General features: G+C 34.8%; 2 protein-coding genes across 3 annotated transcripts; both read right to left on the reverse strand.

The window, feature by feature from the left end:
- Positions 1-135: 135 nt before the first annotated feature.
- Positions 136-5,563, reverse strand: LOC109102357 (anti-apoptotic protein NR13-like). Its single transcript, XM_042774970.1, has 3 exons — positions 5,452-5,563; positions 3,939-4,349; positions 136-979 (listed from the first exon to the last, which is right to left on the reverse strand). The coding sequence occupies exons 1-3, from the start codon at positions 5,512-5,514 to the stop codon at positions 857-859; spliced, it is 597 nt and encodes a 198-aa protein (XP_042630904.1). The 5' UTR covers positions 5,515-5,563; the 3' UTR covers positions 136-856.
- A 413-nt stretch (positions 5,564-5,976) lies between these two features.
- LOC109106329 (guanine nucleotide-binding protein subunit beta-5b) lies at positions 5,977-21,800 on the reverse strand. 2 transcript variants are annotated; one of them, XM_042774971.1, is made up of 13 exons: positions 21,687-21,800; positions 21,032-21,181; positions 19,605-19,716; positions 18,526-18,662; positions 18,030-18,071; positions 17,277-17,353; positions 16,891-17,023; positions 14,717-14,860; positions 14,276-14,367; positions 10,964-11,012; positions 10,371-10,467; positions 6,918-7,084; positions 5,977-6,551 (listed from the first exon to the last, which is right to left on the reverse strand). In XM_042774971.1, exons 2-13 carry the CDS (start codon positions 21,155-21,157, stop codon positions 6,540-6,542), a joined length of 1,188 nt encoding a protein of 395 aa, XP_042630905.1. In that variant the 5' UTR covers positions 21,158-21,181; positions 21,687-21,800; the 3' UTR covers positions 5,977-6,539. The 2 variants fall into 2 exon arrangements, with proteins under 2 accessions (XP_042630905.1, XP_042630906.1); XM_042774972.1 differs by lacking the exons at positions 21,032-21,181; positions 21,687-21,800 and adding an exon at positions 20,998-21,016.
- Positions 21,801-23,163: the final 1,363 nt, after the last annotated feature.

The following is a 23,163-nucleotide window of genomic DNA, read 5'->3' on the forward strand; positions in this document are numbered from 1 at the left end:
TTTCAATATGAATTGTGCTCTGAAATTTCAGGACACAACAAAATATGTGGGTACATTCATTAGAGAAGAAATCAGACACAAACATGATCTTATTTACATCTTACAACACACAATCTTAAATACATAACAAAATTGTTTTCACAGTAAAAATCTTTTATTAAGAAGTTAATAAATAAAACAATGCAAAAATATAATGTTTTGTCAATTGTTGGGAATTGCCTAAATAGTAATAATTTGTTCTTAAGAGTAAATAAATACATTTACAACGTAAACTTACAATGGGCGAATATCACAGGCATGCTTGAAATAAACAAGCGAGCACCTTTAAAACAAATGACTTCCAGGATGAAACCGAGACATCCCAAAGGTGTAAATGATCATATGTAAACCACTAGTCAAGGAAAACAGTGGTCTAACAAAAAGAACTGCTCTGTCCTATAACAAAATATATGCACTTTATCTCTAATGTATTACAATAGTTTCTGACACAACTGCGATCGGTGGGCCTATTGTTTTCAGACTGAAAGAAACATACAAACAATAAACTGAATGTAGTTTTCACAAACTGTAAATACTATCTAAACTAACAAGATTTATACAGGGAAAAGTGACAAACATTAATTATAAAATAAAAAAGCACCATGTTAGATATGCAAAGAATTAGAAATTCCATTCTTTTCTCCTGAAGGCCATGTGAAGAGTGTACAATCAACATGAATGACTGTTTGCTGTAATTACAGGCGTGGACATGGAAAAAAATGTGCAAAAAAAAACTGAAGACCAGAACTGTTTAGCCGTATGACAGAAAGCAGGTGTGTTGTGTGTGAAAGAGAGAGTGAGAGGAAACCTAAAATCATCAACGTACTAAGAGAAAGGTTAGACCTGCTAAACCCACTCCTGCTGCTGCAAACAGTGCTGTCTTCATCGAGGACTCTTGGTTCAGCTGTTTTGCTTTGTGGAAAAACCTGCAGAAACCCTCCTAGAAAAGACAGGACAGATCAGGATAAGATTCACATTTTGCTTCCCACACCAATATGACACAGTTAGAGCAGTATTTTGAACCTCATCACACAAAGAAGCTAAAATTTCAACAATGTGCAGAGATATTACCTAATAGCACAGCCTACTTACTCATCCTGAACATATGAGAGAATTACATAACCCTGCTCTCATACATCTTTAATATTATTTAGCAGCTATATTCCTTTGGCCAGGTTTATTTCTAAATTCCGAATATTTTTGATAAGCTGTTCTATCTAACTACATATATAGTAAATATAATTAGAATTGTTTTATCCAATATAATGTGTGTTTTTTTTTTGGATTTTTGGATTGAACTTATAATCACAGAGGCAGAGTTGCCTATTCAGTTTCTGACATACTCCATGCACTGTAGTTACTCCCGACAACAGGACAAATGGAAGAGTAAAGGAACGCTCACTTTGACGTGTCGTATTAAATCTGTTTGTTTGTCTCTCTGTACAGCATTCAGAAGGATCCCAGCATCAGAAACAAGTGGATCATTTTTTTTTTAAATGGCATCGTGGATCACATCTAAGGATTTTAGGTTTGTTCAGAGCATTTGACTGCAGATTGTTTTGTAATGGTGAGTTTCGCAAAGAAACTACTGTTGAAAGAAGCAGCAGCTAACTGTATTAGATCTGACAGCAGCTGCATCGCAAACTGTAAGTAAACAATTTCATAATGCTTCATCTGTAAATAGGCGTTGATAATTTTCCTATGCAAGGATGTTAACCAATCATTTACTGATAAGCCTTAAAGAAGCATCCTCCTTAAAAGAGATAATTATTTTTTTTTTATATTTTTTTTTTATGTGTATATATTGTAAGTTTTTTAAGTAATAAAAATAATCCATGTCATTGGCCAATTAAGTTTTAGTGCTCATGTGAAAGGAGCAGGTTCGAATCTAGCCTGCAACACTCCTCAGTGTTCACCCCAGGGCTCTACTCAGGGCTCTACTCTGGTCTTTCTGTGACACAGTGTGCCAGTTTCAGAAGCTAACTGATATTTCAAGGGTTAAATGTAGAAATGACAGTTTCAGAGGCAGAAGGCAGAAAAGCACAGGCGGGCATAACTGCTGTTTGTGCCTGAGGACCCGAACAAACGAAGTCGGGCAGAGCAGCTGTCACCTGCTGTACTGGTCAGAGTGAGTCCAGGTGCACTAGCTCACAATCATATGCTGCACAAACTCTGAGTGAAGCATGGAGATCAAATGTATGGTAAACACAATAGACTAAATGGCTGAGTGGCCTTTGGCTCTGCTTTCAACAGCTGCCAAATAAAAGAGAAAGAGAAAATAGGGAAGAGAGACAGAAAAGGCCGCACCAAGCCTCTCAAACTCTTCATTCATGCAAATACAAGCTGCCATTTGCCTTAAGCCAGCAGTTGCAAGATTTACAATTTTAAGACTTCGCTATGACCTCACTACTGATGTTTAAAAAGAGTAGATTAGACCAACATGCAATTGGTTTCGAGGCTGGTTCATCATTTATGTCATTATTTACTCGCCCTCATGACGTTCCAAATCTGTGTGACTTTCCATCACGAAACACAAAAGAAGAAGTGCAGTAGGTACTCTTTTCCACAGAACAAAAGTGCAAGAGAGTGGACAATGTACTCCATATGACTTGTGCATGATTTTCCAAGTCTTCTGAAGTCATACAAAAGATTTCTGTGAGGAACAGACTGAAATTTAAGTCATTGTTTACTAACAATCTTCCTCTTTCCCAAAGCTCTCATTCACGCATGTTCAAATATGGCACGTCTGATGCCAAACACTATTCGTTCGGTAACACTTTAGTATAGGGACCAATTCTTACTATTAACTAGTTGCTTATAAGCATGCCTATTAGTAACATATTGGCTGTTTATTAGTACTTATAAAGCATTTATTCTACATCCCAATACCTAAGCTTAACAACTACCTAACTATTAATAGTTTATTGAGGCAAAAGTCATAGTTAATGGTTTGTTAATAGCGAGAATTGAACTCTAAAATAAAGTGTGACCATTACTTCTTATACATTATTAACTTTATATGACTACGGTTTTGAAATATGACAAGCAAAAGTTGCATAGACTACTTTTATAATGCTGTTTTAAAGCTTGACAGTTTGGTCCCTATATAACTCTATGGAAAAGATAAGTAGGTTTGTGAAAATGAGGATTTTGAAGACATTAACTTTTTTTTTTAAACAGAAGCATTTCTGTGGGAGTTAAGTGTAAATCATTTGTATTTGACTGTGTTGACTAACTGGTTCCTCTGAATCATATGTTTAATTACAGCATATTTCAGTCTTCATCAGTAAACAACATCTCCTGGTGTTATTGATGTTATTAGAGTTGAAACAAGTATTGCTTTCATATGTCACTGCCTGGGAGTCTAAAGAACTGGACGCCCACGCAGAAAAAGCCCTCGGTGAGACATTTGAGAGCCTGTTTAAAAGTGTTTTAAAGAGCAGTTCTGCTTCCCCACAAGCATTCTCAGGATTCTTTGGCTTGTGTCAGTCTCTAATTGACAAAAACAGGGCAGCCACAAGGCATACGCTGCACTACTCCTAAAACTAGACCGGCATATCACTGCAGTACCTTCCAATTACAGTTTAAAATGTGCACATTGAAGACTCAAAGAGATTGTGGTATCAAACACTGTACAAAACAGGCTGGGTTTATGAGAGCACACATGAAAGATCAAACACAATGCCCTTTGAGCACCTACGCAGTTTCACATGAAGCAGAACTGATTTAGAAAAAAAAAAAACCTTGCTAAATGCCTAAGTTGAAACTTGACAATTATACAAGATCCTCCTACTATCTACACGTCAAGGCTCTGCTGCACAAACCAAAATATAATGGCTTTAAAACCATAATTTTCCAACATAAAGATCTCTGTCCCAGTCTACACTGCTAATGCTTACCCAGCCTCCGTTTTCCACCAGCCAATCCTGTTTTTCCCCTCCAAGGTAGTCAGCAATGGTCTCGGCCAATCTCCGGGAGCAGTCGGAATTCTCTTCCCTGGACAGTAGCTCACTGGCCAGCACTCCAGTGAAAGTAAAGATGGAGACCACCCTCCCCCAGTTCAGTTTCCCATCTCCCACCATTTCCCTCATGACGCTCTGCAGACACTTGCAGGGATCTGATCCGCAGGTGTCCAGGAACTCCTGGGTGAGGGATCTGAATTTGGTTCTGTACTGCTGCTCCATCTCTTTGGCCAGGTATCTCATGGCCTCTGCTGACTCGCTGGGAGGCGTCTGTTGGATCCCACTGCAGAAGCTGATGTAATCTTCTGCCAGCAACAAAGTCTGTTCCCTCAACCAACAGGACATTTTCAGTTAAAAATAATTTAAAAAAAATGTAAATAAAATAAAAAGTCAGGGTCATAACATATTAAAAAAGGTTTATATATATAAAAAAAAATTGTTTATCAGATGTCCACCACATGGACACGAACATCAAACGTTGCATTTATGGATGGCAATGTCTTGCAGTGTGACCTATAATTCATCTACTTCCTGTGGCTCAGTGGTAGAGCATTGCGTTAGCAGCGCAAAAGGTTGTGGGTTCGATTCCCAGGGAACACATATTAGGTAAAAAGTGTTAGCCTAAAATGCACTGTAAGTCGCTTTGGATAAAAGTGTCTGCTAAATGCATGAATGTAAATCTACTATCATTTGAAACAACCTTTATCCAATCCTCCTTCAATTCTCATTAATGCAGCCTATATTAGTTGAGAGACTAAGGAATATGTGAATGTTTAACATTAACTTGTCACTCTACAGTACTTATAGAAATTATTATATGAAATGACATCTAAAATATTCATTAATATTTAGTATTTAAATAATTTAATTTAATATTTAGTATTTAATAATTAGTTATTATTTTACATTTTTTGCCATGTTATTTGTCAACTACCGTTAAAAGGTAAAAAATTACAATGGTAAACACAATTTTCACAAGAATATTATAGTTACTGTAGTTATTGTCACTTCATATATCTATGTATATCTATTAACAGAACGCAGATCAGTTCATAAATGGTAAATGAATCATAACGGCTGTGATGTCAGCGGCTGTTCAGGCCTTACATGAAAAAAAATAAAAAAATAAATACATTCAGATTCAACCATGTCCACCGTAAACCTGCTTACGTCACTTAAGCCGCTAGTATTAACATAGAATCCATCTGAATGAGCTCAATCTGATCAAAACACAGCATTGAGAAATGAAAGACAGCGCACGAAACATTGTGAAACACAAAGCCGGCTGCGCCATTGCGCGTGAGAACACAAAGAAGCGAGCCAACAGAACGGGGTTTAAATATACGGTTTTATCTAAAAAAATAAAAATAAAAGGTCTGAATTCTAAAGGTATTTTATAATGTAATGTAGCATTTCTCGCTATAAAAGTGAAAATAATAAGGCAGCTCACCCTCCCAGCGATGTCAGACTGCGCTCTCCACCGACAGTTGCGCAAACAGCAGTCAAACCTCATGAGAAGCTCCGTCGCTCCACCCTATTGCACACGGTTTATCAATGTAAAAACACGCCCCTTCCTCTACGCAACCACTCCGCTTGCGTCATGACGCTTTCCTTTCGCATTGTACTTTCCATTCAGTATGATCCACTTTGGTTTTCTGTTGTGGGTATTCCGTTGTGAGTATTCCTCTGTACCTCCGAGAAGCTCTGTAAAACTTATATTATAATGGTTTTCCACTATATTTTGACGTGCTGAATTCTGCAAATCTTTTTTTTTTTTTTTTTTTAATTAAAATGTATAATGGCTCATATATTTAAGTATTTAACTCTTTTTTTTTTTTTGATTATCAAAATACTTTCTGTATGATTTATAAGCTTGTTTCCCCATGCGGAACAAATAAAAAATTCCCAACAAGATAAAAAATAATAATAAAAAAAAAAGACTGCTATTACTATCACCACCAGGCACACACACACATACAGGAAATTACCTTTAATTCTCCTGAATACAGTGAAACATTTTACAACTAGAGAGCGTAAACAAAAGTAAACATATAGGGTATTTTTTCAGGAAACTGGTAACAATACTGATGTGAACAGACAAAGCAATCAGCTAACTGTGATTACTTACTGCTGATTTTGATGAACTGTATTACACTTGATATGAAAAAACAAAACACATTAAACATTTATCTATATTTATGACATTCTAGTGCAGGCAAAACTCATTTATTAAAGTACATTTCAGATTTCTAGATATATGTGCTTGAGCTAGACCAAATTTCCAAGTACTAAAATTAACTCTCTTCAAATCATTACCATAAAATATACCTACAAAAGTAGATTATATTAAAACATTTAGGTTTTTAATTAAAAAAATATTATCTATTGGTGAGAAGCCAAGGAAAAGAGACATCTAATTGTGCCAAGATAATAAAAAATTCAGCATCTCTAAATAAGAATCCCTACAGTCCCACTGTGTGTTGTGATATTGAGAAGCCGAAGTACAAATATCTTGTTACACTGGTGCAGAACAACCCCTCAAGCCCAGATCTGCAACAAAGAAATTAGATAAAATTAGGATATACACTATTAAATAGTTCTAACTAACCATAGTACAATACTACAAACCAAGATGATCAACACAGCATTTGCTAATTCAGAAAAGAGGAACAAAGAAGTTTCTTTTTATTACTCCTTATGAAGGTTAAAAAGACCACGGGGAATCTATGACCTATGTTACGTAATTCCCCTACAGCTCTCAAGTGACAGACATCGAAGGAAGGTGTAAAAAACACCTATAACGGCTGCCAGTCCCTATCATCTATATTAGTCCTTGATGTCAGTAAAGAGCTAAACTGTGTTATACAGTATATTACGTAATTCACTTTCCCCAGAGGACCTTAAGTAGGCACTCACCCGCAAAGTGTTGTCCCATGATCCCGAGCAGAACGCGGTACCATCAGGTGAAACTCTGACAGTGCTCACCCGATTTTCGTGGCCAAAGAGAATTGCCACTCTGGTACCTTTCAGGACATCCCAGACGTTAATTGTATAGTCATTATATCCTGCAAACAGCAATCGGCCTGTGGAAAAACATTATGGGAAACAAGGGAAAAAGGTTATTGTTTAGTATAATATTAAGTCAAGTCACATTTATTTATATAGCACTTCATACAATACAGATGTTCAAAGCAGCTCACGAAATGAGTTCAAGTCAGCTATAAAGCAGCTCTACAGAAGGCAAAAGAGTCATTATTCAGCTCAGTTCAATGTTGATTCAGTTCAGTTCAATAACAGTGTCTCAAAGTTCATCAATTATGCAACAAATTGCATTCAGCTATAAAGCAGCTGTATAGGAAAAACTAATGTCATTATCCAGCTTAATTCAGTTCAAGTTTTGTTCTATAGTGTCAGTGAAAAATTACAGAATATAAATGGTCTTTTTTTGTCTTGTCTTTTGTGTATTTAATTTAAGTTTAGTAATACTGTTCAGTATAAATGCACAGACATTTTTAATCTTCTTTTAATTACTCCTTTTCATCATTTGAAAGCTACACCTGAGAGGAAGATTATCAGTAAATTATCAGTAAATGGATCCTCTGTGAAATTTGGGTTTCACATAAGTCATACAGGTTTGGAACAACATATGATGACAGAATTGTCATATTAAAACCTTCTATTTTCACTCTCTGGATATGTCTTCATGATAAGTGTTTCTAAAGACTACAGTACATCATAATACTCTTCTTGAGCAATATAACTGTCATAAGTCTACACTCCCTAATGAGACACATGTTAGACACATGCTATCCTGGCAAGTGTGGCCATCACAGCTGAGACACTTGCCTGTTCTCTAATTTGAATGTGTTATATTCCTTGGAATCCTTGGGCTTCATTACAGCAGATATCTCTATGTCAGTAATAACCTTGTGTCCTGTGTACCAAAATAAGGTTAAGCACACTTTTTAGTCAGTGCTTATAAAACGTGTATGGGAGTCAGTGTATCACATGTAAGTGAGATGTCAGAGCAACATGCTGACCGATGATCCGTTCAACAAATAATTAACCAAACAATGAAAATTCTGTCATCACTTACTCACCCTCATGCTGTTTAAAACCGGTATGACTTTATTCTGTTAATCATAAACAGAGAAATGTAACTCTTTATAATGCAATGAAAAGAAACTGGATTTCAAGCTTCAAAATTCAAGTTTAAAAATGATTTTGGTTTAATGATTTATGTTTTATGTAAGTTTTCTGAATCTAGAGCAACATTATTGCTTTTGTGTGAGAAATAGATACAAGTTAAAAACACAGTCCACACATGTCATTCTTTTGAACCCCTGATGAAAAAGAAGTTTATTCAAGTGTACAATTAGTTTACTTCTTTTAAACTAAAAATAGTAACATATATTCTTTTAGTCTACTTTTTCTGTACTTTTCAGAAATATACTTAAAATGACATTTAAGTATACTTGACTTATACTTAGAAAAAGTCAAAAGAGCCATACTAGTGCTCAAAGAAACCATGTTTTCATTGTTATCCGGTAGGGGGCGCTATTACACATCTTCTGTACAGAATTTCCAAAACACAAGCGAAGAAGAAACCGAAACAACAGATGCTTCCACATGTAATCTAACCCAATCATCAGACATAAAACAGCATCAAAACTGTAACGTTACGGAATAAAATGTCGACCCATGAAGAGCTTTGGGGTGTTGATCAACTCCATCTACGTTTTGATTATCATTCTGAATCCAATTCATAGTCTTCTCAGCTTTTTGTTCAAAATGTTTTTTATTTTTTATTCGTTTTATTTATGAAACTTACTCGCATTCATGTGTTTATAAAAAGAATGCATGAAGCTAGAATAAAATATTTTTGTTTACAGGCAGATACCCTGTTCTTTCTTTTGATGATTGTATGTTCAGAACTTCATATATCAAAATATGTACAAATTAATACCTAAATAGGGACAGTATACATAAAGTATGGTGTAAAGTTCACAAAAAAAAAAAAAAAAAAATTACGAGTATACTTGCAGTATAAAACTACTATACTAGTAGTTTGCTGAGACTATACTTCAAAGTGTACCAAAAATGCTACAAGTATTTAATTAGTAAAATATCCGTATACTTATGTTTAATTTTAATATAATTGCAGTACAAACTAAAAACATAGATGTAAACTAGTTGTGTACTCAAAGTTTACCACGGTTATACTTAAAGTATACTTTATATAATAGAAAGTGGGCCAATTTAGTCCCAAGGAGTACTGAAATAGTACACTTACAAGTATACTAGTAGTACACTGATATGTGTATACTTACTACATAAAGTATCCTTAACACTATACTTGAACTTTAATTAAGTATACTTAATAAAATAAACTTGAAGTATACTTCTTTTTGGCAACGTATGTCATACATTTAAATATGACGCCCACAACGTGTCACATCATGTTTGAAATTAACAAAGCACTCAAAAAAGATGGATGTTTGATATCAAATCTGGCATGACAGATTTTTTATGGGATTACCATGTATATCTTCCTGTATGACTTTCTTTTTCTGTAGAACGCAAATATTTTGATCCATTTTTGCTTATCCAATAAAAATCGGTGAGGTGCAATACAATAAGAGACCCCATTAACTTTCATTGAATTTTCATATTATTTTGTGTTTCACAGGAAAGAAATACAGGTTTGGAACAACATGGGGGTGAGTAAATTTGGATTTTTGCTGAAATATCCCTAAAATGCATCATATTTAATAGTAAAAATGCTCAATTGACACTTGAGAATTGCAGCTGATGTAAAGATTTTCAGTGAATAAACGAGTAAATTTGGTAACACTTTATTTTGATGGTTCCCTTTATACATCCTGTCGACTATAAGTAACTTTGCAAGTACATGTCAGCTTATTCTACTCACCTTAACCCTTAACTAAGAGTTTAATACCCTAATAATGCTATAATGCAAGTTAATTGACATGTAATTTAAAAAGTACTTACAGTCAACAAAATGTCTAAAAGGGGACCATCAAAATAAAGTGTTAGCTTAAATTTTGGTCTATTGTCACACAAAGATGTCATATGGGCTCAAAATATATTTGAAAATATATATGAATATATTTATGATACGTTTGTGGCTGGTGCTTTAATGGTGCAGTCCCCATTAAGTTTCAAAGTATGGAAATGAACACTTGGGACATTCTCCTTTTGTGTTCAGTGAAAATAAAAACAGAACAAAGAAAAGTGGAATGGTATGAAGATGAATTTGTGATTTTTGATAAATTATTATTTTTATTCGTATACATTTTCATTTTTAGCTGAACACTCTGCTTTAAGGGCCTGTGTCCGCTTTCTTACCACTGAGGGAGAAGTCCACACTAGAGGCTCCAAATATGATACTGTCTTTGGAGTAGATGGCAACCTCACGGTCAGCTCGCAGGTCATACAGACGACACTGAAACAACATGAAAGTTCACAGTGAGATCAGTATGAACTAACAGAGTCTGACTCATCGAGTGTCAGTGATCACTGACTGACTAACAGGTGACGTGATTTGATTTGAAAACAAGGACACAGGCTTGCTAAATACTAAATACACAAACATCTATTCTAATACACTCTCACATATAATCAGTCAACTGAGTATCTCTAAACCTAATTTGATCAACATTATTAAAAGATCATCAAGTCATCAAAAGATCATTGTGTACTGTATAAACCAGTTATCAAGCCATTCATTTCAGTATGGCTCAAGAGGGTGTGTGTGTGTGTGTGTGTGTGTGTGTGTGTGTGTTTTGGAGGGGGAGTATTAATCAGTGGACACAGGGCAACAGGTTTTACATGATTGATTCTGAATCTATCTGGCAATCCTTTGTAATCTTTGTGAAGCCTATTGATTGTTTTGAAATCTATATGGGGTAACTGGTGTGTTCTAATGTAGAAACACTTACAGTAGCATCATCAGATCCAGTCGCAAAAGCATCTCCGCTAGGGTAATACCTGCATTCATATAGAAGGTTACAATTTCCACAGACAATTAAAATACTTAGAATACAAAACCTTGATCTTCGCTCACAAAGTGTCTCCTTTTAGCATTTAATTTACATTAAACACCAGCAGGACAAAACACAAATGTTTTGGCTCAAGGCCTTCTTCAGTGTGTTGAACAATGCAATCCCTCCACCCACTTTGAAAGCTATAAGATGGAAATTAAATACAAATTTGATAAGAGACAACTAGATGATCTTCAGAGAAAAACAGAAGAAAAACCTGATAAATTCAGAATGGAATTACTTAATGTCAAGATTCACCAGTTCAAAAGAGACACCATGGACTATAAAGACCTCAAAGTCTACACTTGGATGTCGGATAAACCAAAAACCTCAGCAAAAACAAGGGTGATACAAGGGGGATAGAAGCACTCACAAGTGCTTCTAAATCAATAATACTTATGCTGTACGTCATCTACTCAAACTACATCTTGACAAAGAAAACATTATTATTATTATTGAACCAGCCCCGCCATTCCAAATGCAATCAACATGGAAGAAGCCAACTAGAAGAGGGCACTGGGGAAAAGAGGACTTCGGGTGGTAACTTCTCCCAAATGTGCTATTTTAACTCAACAAGATAAGAAGTTTACAGATTAGTCAATAGAGTACGTAATTGTAGTACTACATATGAATTTGATGAATAGGTAAAATTTCTTTTTCTGTTATTTCGATCTAAATGGTATCCAGATATTTGGTTAAATAATGCATTAGATAAGGTTAATCAACTGAATAGAAATTACCTTTAGAAATTAGAAAATCCCAAAAATAAAAATAAAACTCAAATTTCTCGGTAAATTACCTTCTCAACTCGTAACGTGATCTATATGTTAAAATGTCCTTGTCAAAAGAGATATATATATAGGAAAATCATTGCGTCAGTTGAAATGACGAATTAATAAACCTAAATCAAGTATTAGATGACAAGACATAACTTCTCCTGTAGCTAGACATATCAACGAGCTGGGACATGATTTGGGGGGGTTGGGGGGGATCACGATGCCGGCACAACATCGTGATGTCTATCAGCCATTGGGTGGTAGATGTTGGGTGATTGTTTATTTACTGAACTATTTATTAAACTATTTAATTGTGAAATTGTTATAAATAATGTGTCCTCAGTAATTCATGTTATAGCCATGGGTATATTATGCAAAGTATTAGTAAATGTAAAAATTTGTGTTATATACAAATGGAAAATATCAAGCATTTAATTGGAATATGTGTGTTTGTGGAGACTCAGCATTGGCTAACGAATGATGACGTCAATATAATTAATGATTTAAAAGTGGGTGGAGGGACTAAATTGTTCAACGCACCAAAGAAGGCCTTGAGCCAAAAAGTTTGTGTTTTGTCCTGCTGGTGATTAATGTAAAATAAAATGTTAAAAGACTAGTGCAGATCATGGTTTTATATACCAAGTAATTTAATAGATTGACACACCAAAATAAAATATTAAGTGACAAAATAGCACGGTGCAAACGGCTTCATAGACAATTAAAACACATAGCACTATGTTTACACCACAAATTCCCAATTCTAACTCTTTCCTAAAAGTTTTTGTTTTGTGAGGTTGGTCAGTATTTGGTCAGTTGGTCAAGTATTTGCTGTGCATACATGGCCAAAATTATGTGGACACCCTTTTCCAATAAACAGGTTTGGCTATTTCGGCTTTGGACATTGGCAAAAGTATCAAATCTAGCATACAGGCATACAATCTCCCAATACAAGCAATTTAAGTATAATTGGGACATTTTGTGTTTTAGCATGACACTGATTGCGCCCGTGTACAAAGAGAGGCCCATTTAGAAATGCTTTACTGAATCTGATGTGGAAAAGAACAGGTTTGCATAAAACCCAGACATGAACCCAAATGAACACTGTTGGTGTGAATTGAAATGGTAACTGCAAGTCAAAACTCATCTTCCAACATCAGTGCCTGACCTTGCTGATGCTCTGCATCAAAGTGAATCCCCACAGGCATGATGCAACATCTAGTGAAGATTATTTACAGACGAGTGGAAGATGTTATAGCAACAAAGGCCAACAAGTGCTGATGGTTTTAAATTTAAACATTTAATACACATATGGGTCACGGGTGCATTTTCTGGATGTCCAAATACTGTATCTAAAAACACTGTACTATGGTAGAGTTATGCAGCCAACACTGAAAACATTCCAAATCTAAATAGTCCAATAATAACTTTCCTTCACAATCTTACATTTATAAATAAATACATGTGTTTACCGCTTATATGCAGTATAATCGATCTTTTCACTCACATTTGTTTTATTATTATTGTTGTTATTGCTTTTGCTGTTGTTTTTTGTTCAACAAACAGCATTTATTTTGGAAAAGAAATCTTTTGTAACATTTTTAACATATTTTCTTTACTGTCACTTGTTACGGTACATAAATTTGGTCAATTTCAGTTCTGAATAGAATTATTAATTTCTTCTTCTTTTTAATGTTTTACTTACCCTAAATATTTGAATGATAACGTATCACATTTTCCACGAAAATATTAGGCAGCACAATCATTTTCAATGATAATAATAAGAAATTCTTTAACACCAAATTAGCATTTTAGTATGATTTCTGAAGGATCATGTGATACTGAAGAGTAATGACTGCCTAAAATTCAGCTATGCCATTACAGGAATAAATGACATTTTACAATATATTGATAAAAAATCTGTTATTTTAAATTGCAATATAATTGAATTTTGATCAAATATATGTAGCCTTGGTGAGCATAGGAGACTTCTTTCAAAAACGTAAAAAAATAGTAATTATTCAAAACTTTTACTAGTAGTGTATATATACAGTATATACTGTAACTATATATTAATATGTATATAAATGTTATAAAACTACTACTGTACCATATAAAAACTCAACATCAATGGCTGCTTTTGATGTTTTTCAGATTTTGAATAACAAAAATAACAAATAAGCAATTATGATGAATGTCAGTAGATTGGCATAAAAACATTTCCAACCCAACTATTTACACTGAAGTCAGATTGTGAAGAAAATCTGATATTTATCAGTTTTATTTCCACATAATAGAGTGGCCCATATCAGAATTGAAAATTTCAGATTCAATGCGATGTTTGCTGTTCACAATGTCATGCAGTGAGGGAAAAAAAATGAAGTGTAAACGTAGCTTAAGAGCATTATCAGAAAGTGCCAGGCAGCGGGACACTCACTTCACATTGTTGATGTCAGACTCATGCGTTTCAAAGGACTGAACATTCTGTCCCGAGCGCATGTCCCACACATTAGCCTTCTTATCACAGCCCTGAAACACACACACAGCACTTTAGAGACTGGCAGAACAACACTCACGTAAAACAGCGTGAATCTCAGGAGAATGATGTCTCCTAAAAATAGCTACACATTACCCAAACTGACATTGTGACTAAACATCATCCTAACATGAAAAATCAATCCACGACTTACAATGTTAATGATGGCCGTTTAGAAATGATCATTTACATCCAGTGCTTTCATTCACCTTTATAAACTGAAATGAATATTTTGCTAATTCAGCTGTAATGATAGTAACCACATGTGTTATTTGAGTGGGGGTTGGGATGTATGTGTAAAACACATGAGTATATGTGTAGATGGTGTTTTGAGGATCTGACCCCTGATACAAAGGTGTTTCCTGTTTCAGAGGGTGCGAGGTCCAATGAAAGAACATCAGCTGAGTGACCATGGAAACTCTGCAGCAGCTGCCCACTCTCAACATCCCATAATGCACACGTCCCATCACCACTTGATGTCAGAATCTGCAACACACACACATGCACACACACTTTTGTGTCTGTCTTGAACAAATGGATAAGTAAGTTCAGATCACTTTAAATTCTTCCTGACATTTTGCAATGACCTGAAATACATATGACACCTGTATCACCCTCTAGTGGAGATACTGATCATTACCATTACCTCAGGACTACAAAATACATGCTCCAATCAAGCCCAACCTTCCAGTCTCTCTCTTGCAACCAACATGGAAGTGACTTAAACTGCAATTCATCGACTGGCCGCTAGAGACTGGCTCCAAAAGGGAGTCAACCCCATAGACTTCCCATGTTAAAATGCCCAAATTTACAGCAGAAAAAAATATGTTTACAGCCTGGTACAAAAACTGGTTTTGGTCTATACAGCTAATTTTGCCCTTCATGACTACTGTGAGGGGGTGATTTTTTTTTTTTATAATTCATCCGTTTAAATTATATTAAACCTTAAAGTTCTGCATAATTAAGGGTGTGGCCACTTGAGTGACAGGTGGATTACCGCTAGGTGGGTGTGGTTTCAGCAACCAGCTCCCGCCTCTTTGCCTATTTTCGATTATCCAGGAATGACGCGCTGCCAAGATGTCGATGGCCAACTTTGAGCTTCAAAAACACTCTTCAGAATCCTATAGGTGACGTCACGGACACTACGTCCATGTTTTTATACAGTCTATGGCTCCAATACACCCTTTGTTGTTTCCTACTCTGACCGGAAGAATCTAGATTAAAAATAACCAGCAACAGGTTGAGTAGATGATGACAAAGTGTTCAATTTTGTGTGAACTAGCCCTTTAAATCAGTTTGGGAGGTTAAACCCTACAAAAATCATAATCACTGGAAGCTCTGGAATTTTCACCTTCATATTTTCACTTTCCTTGACGAAAACAAAATAATTCACTTTGTCTTTTTTTATATATCTTTGTTGTTACTGACAGGAAATTAATCACAAAAGTGGAACAATCCGTGATGTGTGACAGTGCAGAGAGAGAGAACACCAACCTTTTTTTTTTTAAAACACTCATGACAAACACAAACCCAACAGAAGGCTGTAGTGATTATTTTTAGAATTAATTATTCAAAATGACTGTTACACTCACAGAATGGACCAAATCACAGACCTCATGCTGAAAAAGTGATAAAAAAGCTTTTCTCACTGATCCATGACAAGGTTATTTTTAAAAGCAGAAATCACATCAGGGGAACTTCAGGGGATTGCTGTGATATTTGCAATTCGAAATGTGTTTATGTTCTATAAATATCAGCTAAATCATTACAGAACCATCACAGACACACTTATTAGCCTACAGCTGAATTATTAAACTATGAATTAATATAATTTGACCATCTGTACACATAGTGATCTGCAACTTAACTGATCCCTGCAGATAAAAATAAATAGATAAATAAAATAAATAAATAATAATAAAATAATTAATTAATTAAAAATTACTCTCCATTTTTAGAGCTGTGAATGCAATGTGTTGGTGTGATTTAAAATAAAAATAGTCTGTTTAGCACTCAATTTATTACACAACCAAAAAATAAAACAAAACTGAATCATTCTAAACACATTTTTCTAAAGCACTGTAAACTGATTAACATGTAAAACTTTTACAGTACCAACAATTACTACCTTACTAAATTATGGTGGAAAATTAATGTAGTAATAATGAATATAGAAATATAAATGAATAGAAATAAATAGAGATTAATTTGTGTTGTATAAATTGTAGATAGCTTCAACCACTCAGTAAATAAAAGAAAATTAAAATGAGAGACACACACAAACAAAATATCTTGCATGAAAACATCTTATAATTGCAAAACTATTATAAAACTCTAATCCTGACTCTCACATAAACATTTATGATATTATTAATATGTTTTTGAAAGTGTTTTTAAAATGAAGGCCTTCACAACCAGCCCTGTACACAAACACAAACACACACACACACACACACACACACACACACACACACACACACACACACACACACACACACACACACACATACACTCACCTGCATGTCAGAGTTGGTGAAGCTGCAGGAAGAAAGATAGTTGGTGTGCATGGCCACAGATTTCTTCTTAGCTGCCAAGTTCTCATTTTTATCCAAAGAAAGAGGATAGACCGAGCATTTATTATCCAAACCACTGAATGAAAGACAAAGAGAAATGTTAATATTTTGCAGAAATGCAGGCAAATAATATATTTTTATTTTGACTGATATATGGATTTCATCTCAAAGCTGCACTTTAGGTGTTTTTAATTATGACCGGAAGACATAGTTCATAAATAATATAACAGCTCATATTCTCAGAAGTAAAAATCAGCATTAACCTATGAAATTATGAAACTTACTACTACTACTACTACTAATGCTTATGACGCTCTCATGATACTTACCCACAAGCCACAGCACAGCCAGAAGGGGCATAAGCACATGCCATGACCCAGGTGCAGGGCATAGTGACCGCATGCTCCTGTACAACACACATCACAAAAAATCATTTACATTTTGATCAAGAGGAAGGATCTGGATGCATTTTGCAGATATTTATTAACAAATCAAAGTAATTCAGCACGGAACAACTTACATCATAAATTTATTTCAACTTAATTTATTTATTTATTTTTGTAAGTTACCATGTAATAAGCAGTATAATAATGTACATAATATACAAGAAAATGAGGAATGGGTGACTGATCAAGATCTGGATTCTTGAGAACTTTAACTGCATTGTAGGTGCAAACATGCCTAAATAATGTCTAAAATTACATTTCTGTTCTTTTTCATTTCAACAAACCACATACACAAATAGAAAAACTGGTTATTTAAACTGCTTTTCTCCGTACGTGTTATTTAACACATGCATCAAAAACATGTAATGAGAATGCAGGTTATATAAAAAACAAACACTAACAAATACTATGTACACATACTGTATGTCTGTATTTAAATGGTCCTGTATACACATGAAAAAGATTCTGCATGCCTGATGTGAGCATGTGTGTGTTTATATGGCTGCCAGATTAATCCCCTGGGTTTCCATTAGAGTGCATAACAACTATAAAACATGCAGATTATTATTCCGAATAGCTCCAGCACTGCAAAACATCACCCTAGAGTAATGTGTGACACAGATAAGAAAAATGTACCTTATTGGTTGTATATGCATCCCACACAATGACTTTTCCATCCTATAGGAGAGATTCAACATTTCAGTAAATACTTTTTTTTTTTAAAGAAAGTCATTTAGCAGATATTTTTATCCAAAGTGACTTACAAAAGACGAGGAACAAAGCATTTTTTTTTGGCGGTGGGGGGGGGTGCATTGGTTGAAGAATGTGTGTTGTTAAGTACTCGTGGAATATGTGTGTTTTCAATTGAAAGATGTGATTGTCTCTGCAGTTTGGAAAGAGATTGGCAGCACATTCCACCAGAGAGAAGAAGAGTGGGTGAAGTTTTTGTTGAGGTACTTTTTGCCTCGTTGTGAAGGAACAAGAAGGCGTTGCTCATTAAATATAATAAAGAATGTGAATAACTAATATACTGCAGCTTTTAACTCTTTTGGACAACACATCACATTTCCTAAAAAAACATCTGTCTCTATATATGGCAACAGTGGTTAGTTATGACAATATATTCTGTTACCTGCGAGGAGCTGACGATTCTTCTCTTGTCCCGGCACCAGTCCATGCACAGCACTTTATTCCCATGTCCTTTTAAGGTTCTCCTGGTCTTCATGACAAACTGACCCAGAGCATCTATCTTCTCCGCCACTTGATGCACTTAAGTCAGAAAAACAAATCTCCATTAACCACATCACATTTCCTAAAAACTCATCTCAGCATCAGCATAGTACTTCAGCACACTGTTACAGTGAGCGTGTATAAATACAACTCATTTCTTTAATGCAGACTTAGTGTAATTGTATGGCATTCTAAAAGACATCATGTATGTTTTTTCATGCACTAAATTCTGCCACAATCTTAAAAGACACGGCAGCAGTTCAAAAAAAAAAAAAAAGTTACATTTCAAATGTTTAATTTATCAAAAGAGTCAACTGTTTTAGTGGAGTCCTGGGTCATGCACCCTCATAAGGTTTATTATTTGTTTGCTTGTATGTTTATTTTTGTAAAATGGTCCACACATGCAAAGTTGGTTGATAACATAACTGCAATAAAATAATATTATTTTATATTTTTATATTTTTATATTTTATATTATTTGGGCACTTATAGGCTACAGTTTGACAGAATGTTCTAATTCAGCATGCCATGGGAAGTCAATCTAACATTTTCTTATATTGATATTGTTTATTTCTTACTCCTTAACAGTTAATCATGCTTTCTGGCTTGTACTTGCTCTTATGAAAAATGTACCATAGTTCTTAAATGTAACATTTGTTGTAATAAGCCTAGCCTATTAATCATTATCATATCAATAATGACTTATTGGATCTATATAGCATTTGTTACAAAAAACAAGAGCCTGCACATTTAGAAACAATAGCTACAACAAGCCACAGTTATATGGAAAAATCTATTGCCATAACTGATTATCTATCATAAATTCTACAAGCTATTTGAAATTTACCACAATAAATAAGCCTATACGGATTTTAATTTAGGGCTGGTGCAAGATTATGTTTTAGCTGTGATGTCCATGAATGCAGTCTAGCTAGGCAGCTCGCTGGGTATTGACACACAGCCGCTGAGTGTTTTACTCACGCTCGACGTCGTGCAGTTTGGCTCTCTCCTCTTCTAATTTGGCTTTCAGAGACTCGGACTCCGCTTTCAGCGTGTTGGTGGTTTCGCCCTTCGCCAGTCCCTGACAGGCCATCTTTAAGAAAGCACAGATGGATGACGGATGTGTCAATAAATATGCTCTTTATTATGAGGCGAGACTGATGGCCTACTGCACAGTCTGCACACAGCTGATGCTCTGACGTTAGCGCAAGCGTCACGTGACACATCACCACCATCAGCATCACATTTATTTCTGGAGCTCACTGACTAAAGCCCAAAATCACGTTTATATCTGATTTATATATTATATTATTTCATTCAGTCTTTCAAATCAATGTTTCGAATTGGTTTAGCTTGATTTTTCTTGCACAACATTTTAACAGTTCTAAATTTAATGAAACTTCTGATTAATTTATTGCGTTCGTATATGCTGTTTGTAAATTGATTGGTATGTCATTGGTTACTCTTGTGACTACAGCACAATTACATGTGGTCTAACTAAATAACAGAGCTAAAATCTGTTTTCAGAAAGCTCTTAGATAAAGCACTTTACACACGTGTTCTGTGTAAGTGATGACATAGTGTGTTTCTGCAGTATCTGACACCTCCGAGACAAAAACTCTGAGCCATTAAATCAACAGGACAAAGGTATCCTAGCGTTAGTCAGTGTGACACTTTTTTAAAATGTCCACGTGACAGCTGAACGCTATAAAATTCTCAAGGATCAAATAAATAATGAAGAAACAATAAACAAACATTTGCTTCAAGATTTACTTTTAAAATAAAAACAACGTGTCTATAAAATTTTGAAATAACTAGTATCCACAAATCATTAGCAAAAAAAAAAAAAACTTATTAAATTCACAGATCAGTATTAACAAATGACGAGAGAGAGAGAGAGAGAGAGAGAGAGAGAGAGAGAGAGAGAGAGAGAGAGAGAGAGAGAGAGAGAGAGAGAGAGAGATTTTGGTATCAGGTTTAGTAACTTACTCTCTTGTGATGTCAGGATGTGTTTGGTCCTAGACTTAAAATGATCAGTGATAGTTTATTTGGCTGTGTTTCATGTACTGTACAAACTGTTGAGGCATTAAGTGGCATAAAGTGATATTGTGGCATAACCTTTTACAAACTGGTTTTTTTTTTCTGTACTTTGTGGCATAACCTTTTTTTTTCTTTTTTTTTTTTTTTCTCTCATTAGAATTTATGTTATGCTTCAGTTTGAATACAGCTATCTTCTTAAAAAAAATTTAAGCCTGTAATTGTTACAGTGTACTTCGTGGATTCAGTCAAGGTGGTTTTTTTTTTTTTTTTTTTTAACAGTGAAAGTAGCAGACAGAAATCAGGTTCTGAGAGATTAAAGTCTTAAAATACACACTGTGTTGTTGAACTCATCCTGTGTGATAACATACCAGCTCCACACACAGTGAGCAGTAGTTGATGGGCTCATTCTTCAGATATATATTCATCAGAGGTTTGTTTTGACTGCAGTTATCACACGGTCCAAACGTGATGGCCAAAAACGTTTGGTCACACATCTTCGCGTCTGGTTGAGGCTGGACCTGAACACATGAGGGAAGAAAATGTATTCACAACAACCATATTTGTTAGGAAATGGAGTTTAAGAAAAATATTGGGTGTTATTCATTATAAATAATAACATAATAAATAAAATGTTATTTATGTATACTATTTTTAAAAAGACACACTCTCCGAAATTTCCTGACCAAACTTCCCATTTCAGTAGAAAATGCATCAAACACCAGGAAGAAAACTTGTATATAATAAATATATAATAAAAATTATATTATAAATATTATCACTCATCAATTAAACTTTCAATTACAATTGTAACCAATAACTAAAATTTCAGTGTTAGCAGAGTTACAGTAATGTTCAATATTTGACTGCATTCAAACTCGCTATCTATTTACCTAAACAGAGCAGTAAACTGTGCTGTGATTAAAAGAAGGACTTGCTTTTTTTATAGACTGCATCAGAAACCTGTAAATAACATTTTCCAGATTCAATTTGCACATTAAGCAAAATGAATTTATTTCAACTTACCTTTTAAAAGATGTATGTATCAGGTGTGTGCTTGCAGGCTGCACTCTTAAGAGGGAGGAGAAAGGATTGAGCCTGAGAAAGAGGCAAGCAATAAGCTCCTTACAGTAACATAAGGGTTTTAACCCTGGAGGAGTTTTACCAGCAGAAATAGTAGCCAGTCAGAGACAGACGTGGGGCAGAGACTCACACATAGTACTGCTTAAGCTGGTTAAAGCAGCTCATAAGTGAAACAGCAGAGAATATGTTTATGCGGTCTTCAAATTTCCATTTAGATCTTAAGTTTGGCCTTTTATTAAATCGAGTGACAGAGGAATCAACGCAGGCTGTGAAAAGTAAACTGTGAAAAGTGCTAAATTAAAAGTCCACACAGTCATAAAAAATATTTTGAGCCAAATCATGCAGGTTGATGTCCACACTATCTGACCTGCTACATTTTGCAGAGATTTAAAAGAGAAAGGCAGAGTAGAGGAGAAATGTCATGGGTTGACATTTCCTTTTAAGTCACTAGAGGGAGCTGTTAAGATCTCTCAAACCTAAACCTTGATCTGCTCAAAGTTTCCCTCTACTGTTTTCTAGGTGGAATATTATATAAACACAGTGGATGTGTAGTGTTACCATTTAATACCACTAAAAGGAGCTACAATTGTTTTTTTTTTTCAGATATTTTAAAGTATTGGTTGGCTGTATTAACTATTATGATATGGTTGTATCTGGCAACAGAAGTATGTCTTGGAACTTATTAAGTGTGTTGACTGATACATGAACATTACATGTCTTTCCCTGTTATTCTCCAGAAGTATCCAGGTTTGCCATTTTAAAATAGAAATATGTTACATGGTTTTGTAATATAATTAAAAAGAAAACATTCACATTGTGCTGAATTGATTTATTTGACTTGAACAGCTTTTGACATAAGTGTATCACTCCATGAAATTGCACCGATGAACACATGAAATAATTACAGCTACAGGAACTACAAACTCTCTGAACAACCAGTCTGAACAAGTTGAAGGAGAAGCAAACATATGAGATGTTCAACTGATCTGCATTACTACAGCATCTATTAATGTCTGCATAAGCTGTCTTTATACAAGCATGAGAGCAGGCTGATCTTGATACAGTGAGCGTCAGACTCTGATTTAATATGGATGTCCTTTTTTACAAACCACTTCAGAACTTAGAGCTGAGGAAAGTCTAAAACAGGGCTGCTGGATCGGTGGGACAAGTCTGAGATTTTTTACAAATGTGCAAATCATTTTTTTTAAAGAGGAAAATGATACCAATTTTAACAGGAATGTTATAGGTTAAGCTTCACAAATGTAAATAAAGCAAACTAATAGAATATGAAACACCACAGAGAAACAAATGTGTTACATTGACATGTCGTCCATTCAGAGGTAAGGCTTTATCTAAAATATTACAATGTAAATAAAACCATGTACAAACACGTCAACATTCAATGATTTTTTTTTTTTTG

Source organism: Cyprinus carpio, chromosome A18, assembly GCF_018340385.1.
Source record: "Cyprinus carpio isolate SPL01 chromosome A18, ASM1834038v1, whole genome shotgun sequence".
NCBI lineage: Eukaryota > Metazoa > Chordata > Actinopteri > Cypriniformes > Cyprinidae > Cyprinus > Cyprinus carpio.

Bases quoted from the DNA above. Each gene is read 5' to 3' on its own strand.
- LOC109102357 (XM_042774970.1), bottom strand. From the start codon at position 5,514: ATGAGGTTTGACTGCTGTTTGCGCAACTGTCGGTGGAGAGCGCAGTCT. The intron at 4,350-5,451 runs GTGAGCTGCCTT...TATTTTTAACTG, and splicing joins AGTCTGACATCGCTGGGAGG to AAAATGTCCTGTTGGTTGAG. The intron at 980-3,938 runs GTAAGCATTAGC...TGTCTTTTCTAG, and splicing joins TGGTGGAAAACGGAGGCTGG to GAGGGTTTCTGCAGGTTTTT.
- LOC109106329 (XM_042774971.1), bottom strand. From the start codon at position 21,157: ATGTGTGACCAAACGTTTTTGGCCATCACGTTTGGACCGTGTGATAAC. The intron at 18,663-19,604 runs GTGAGTAAAACA...TTCTGACTTAAG, and splicing joins CAAACTGCACGACGTCGAGC to TGCATCAAGTGGCGGAGAAG. The intron at 17,024-17,276 runs GTAAGTATCATG...TCTTTCATTCAG, and splicing joins GGCTGTGCTGTGGCTTGTGG to TGGTTTGGATAATAAATGCT.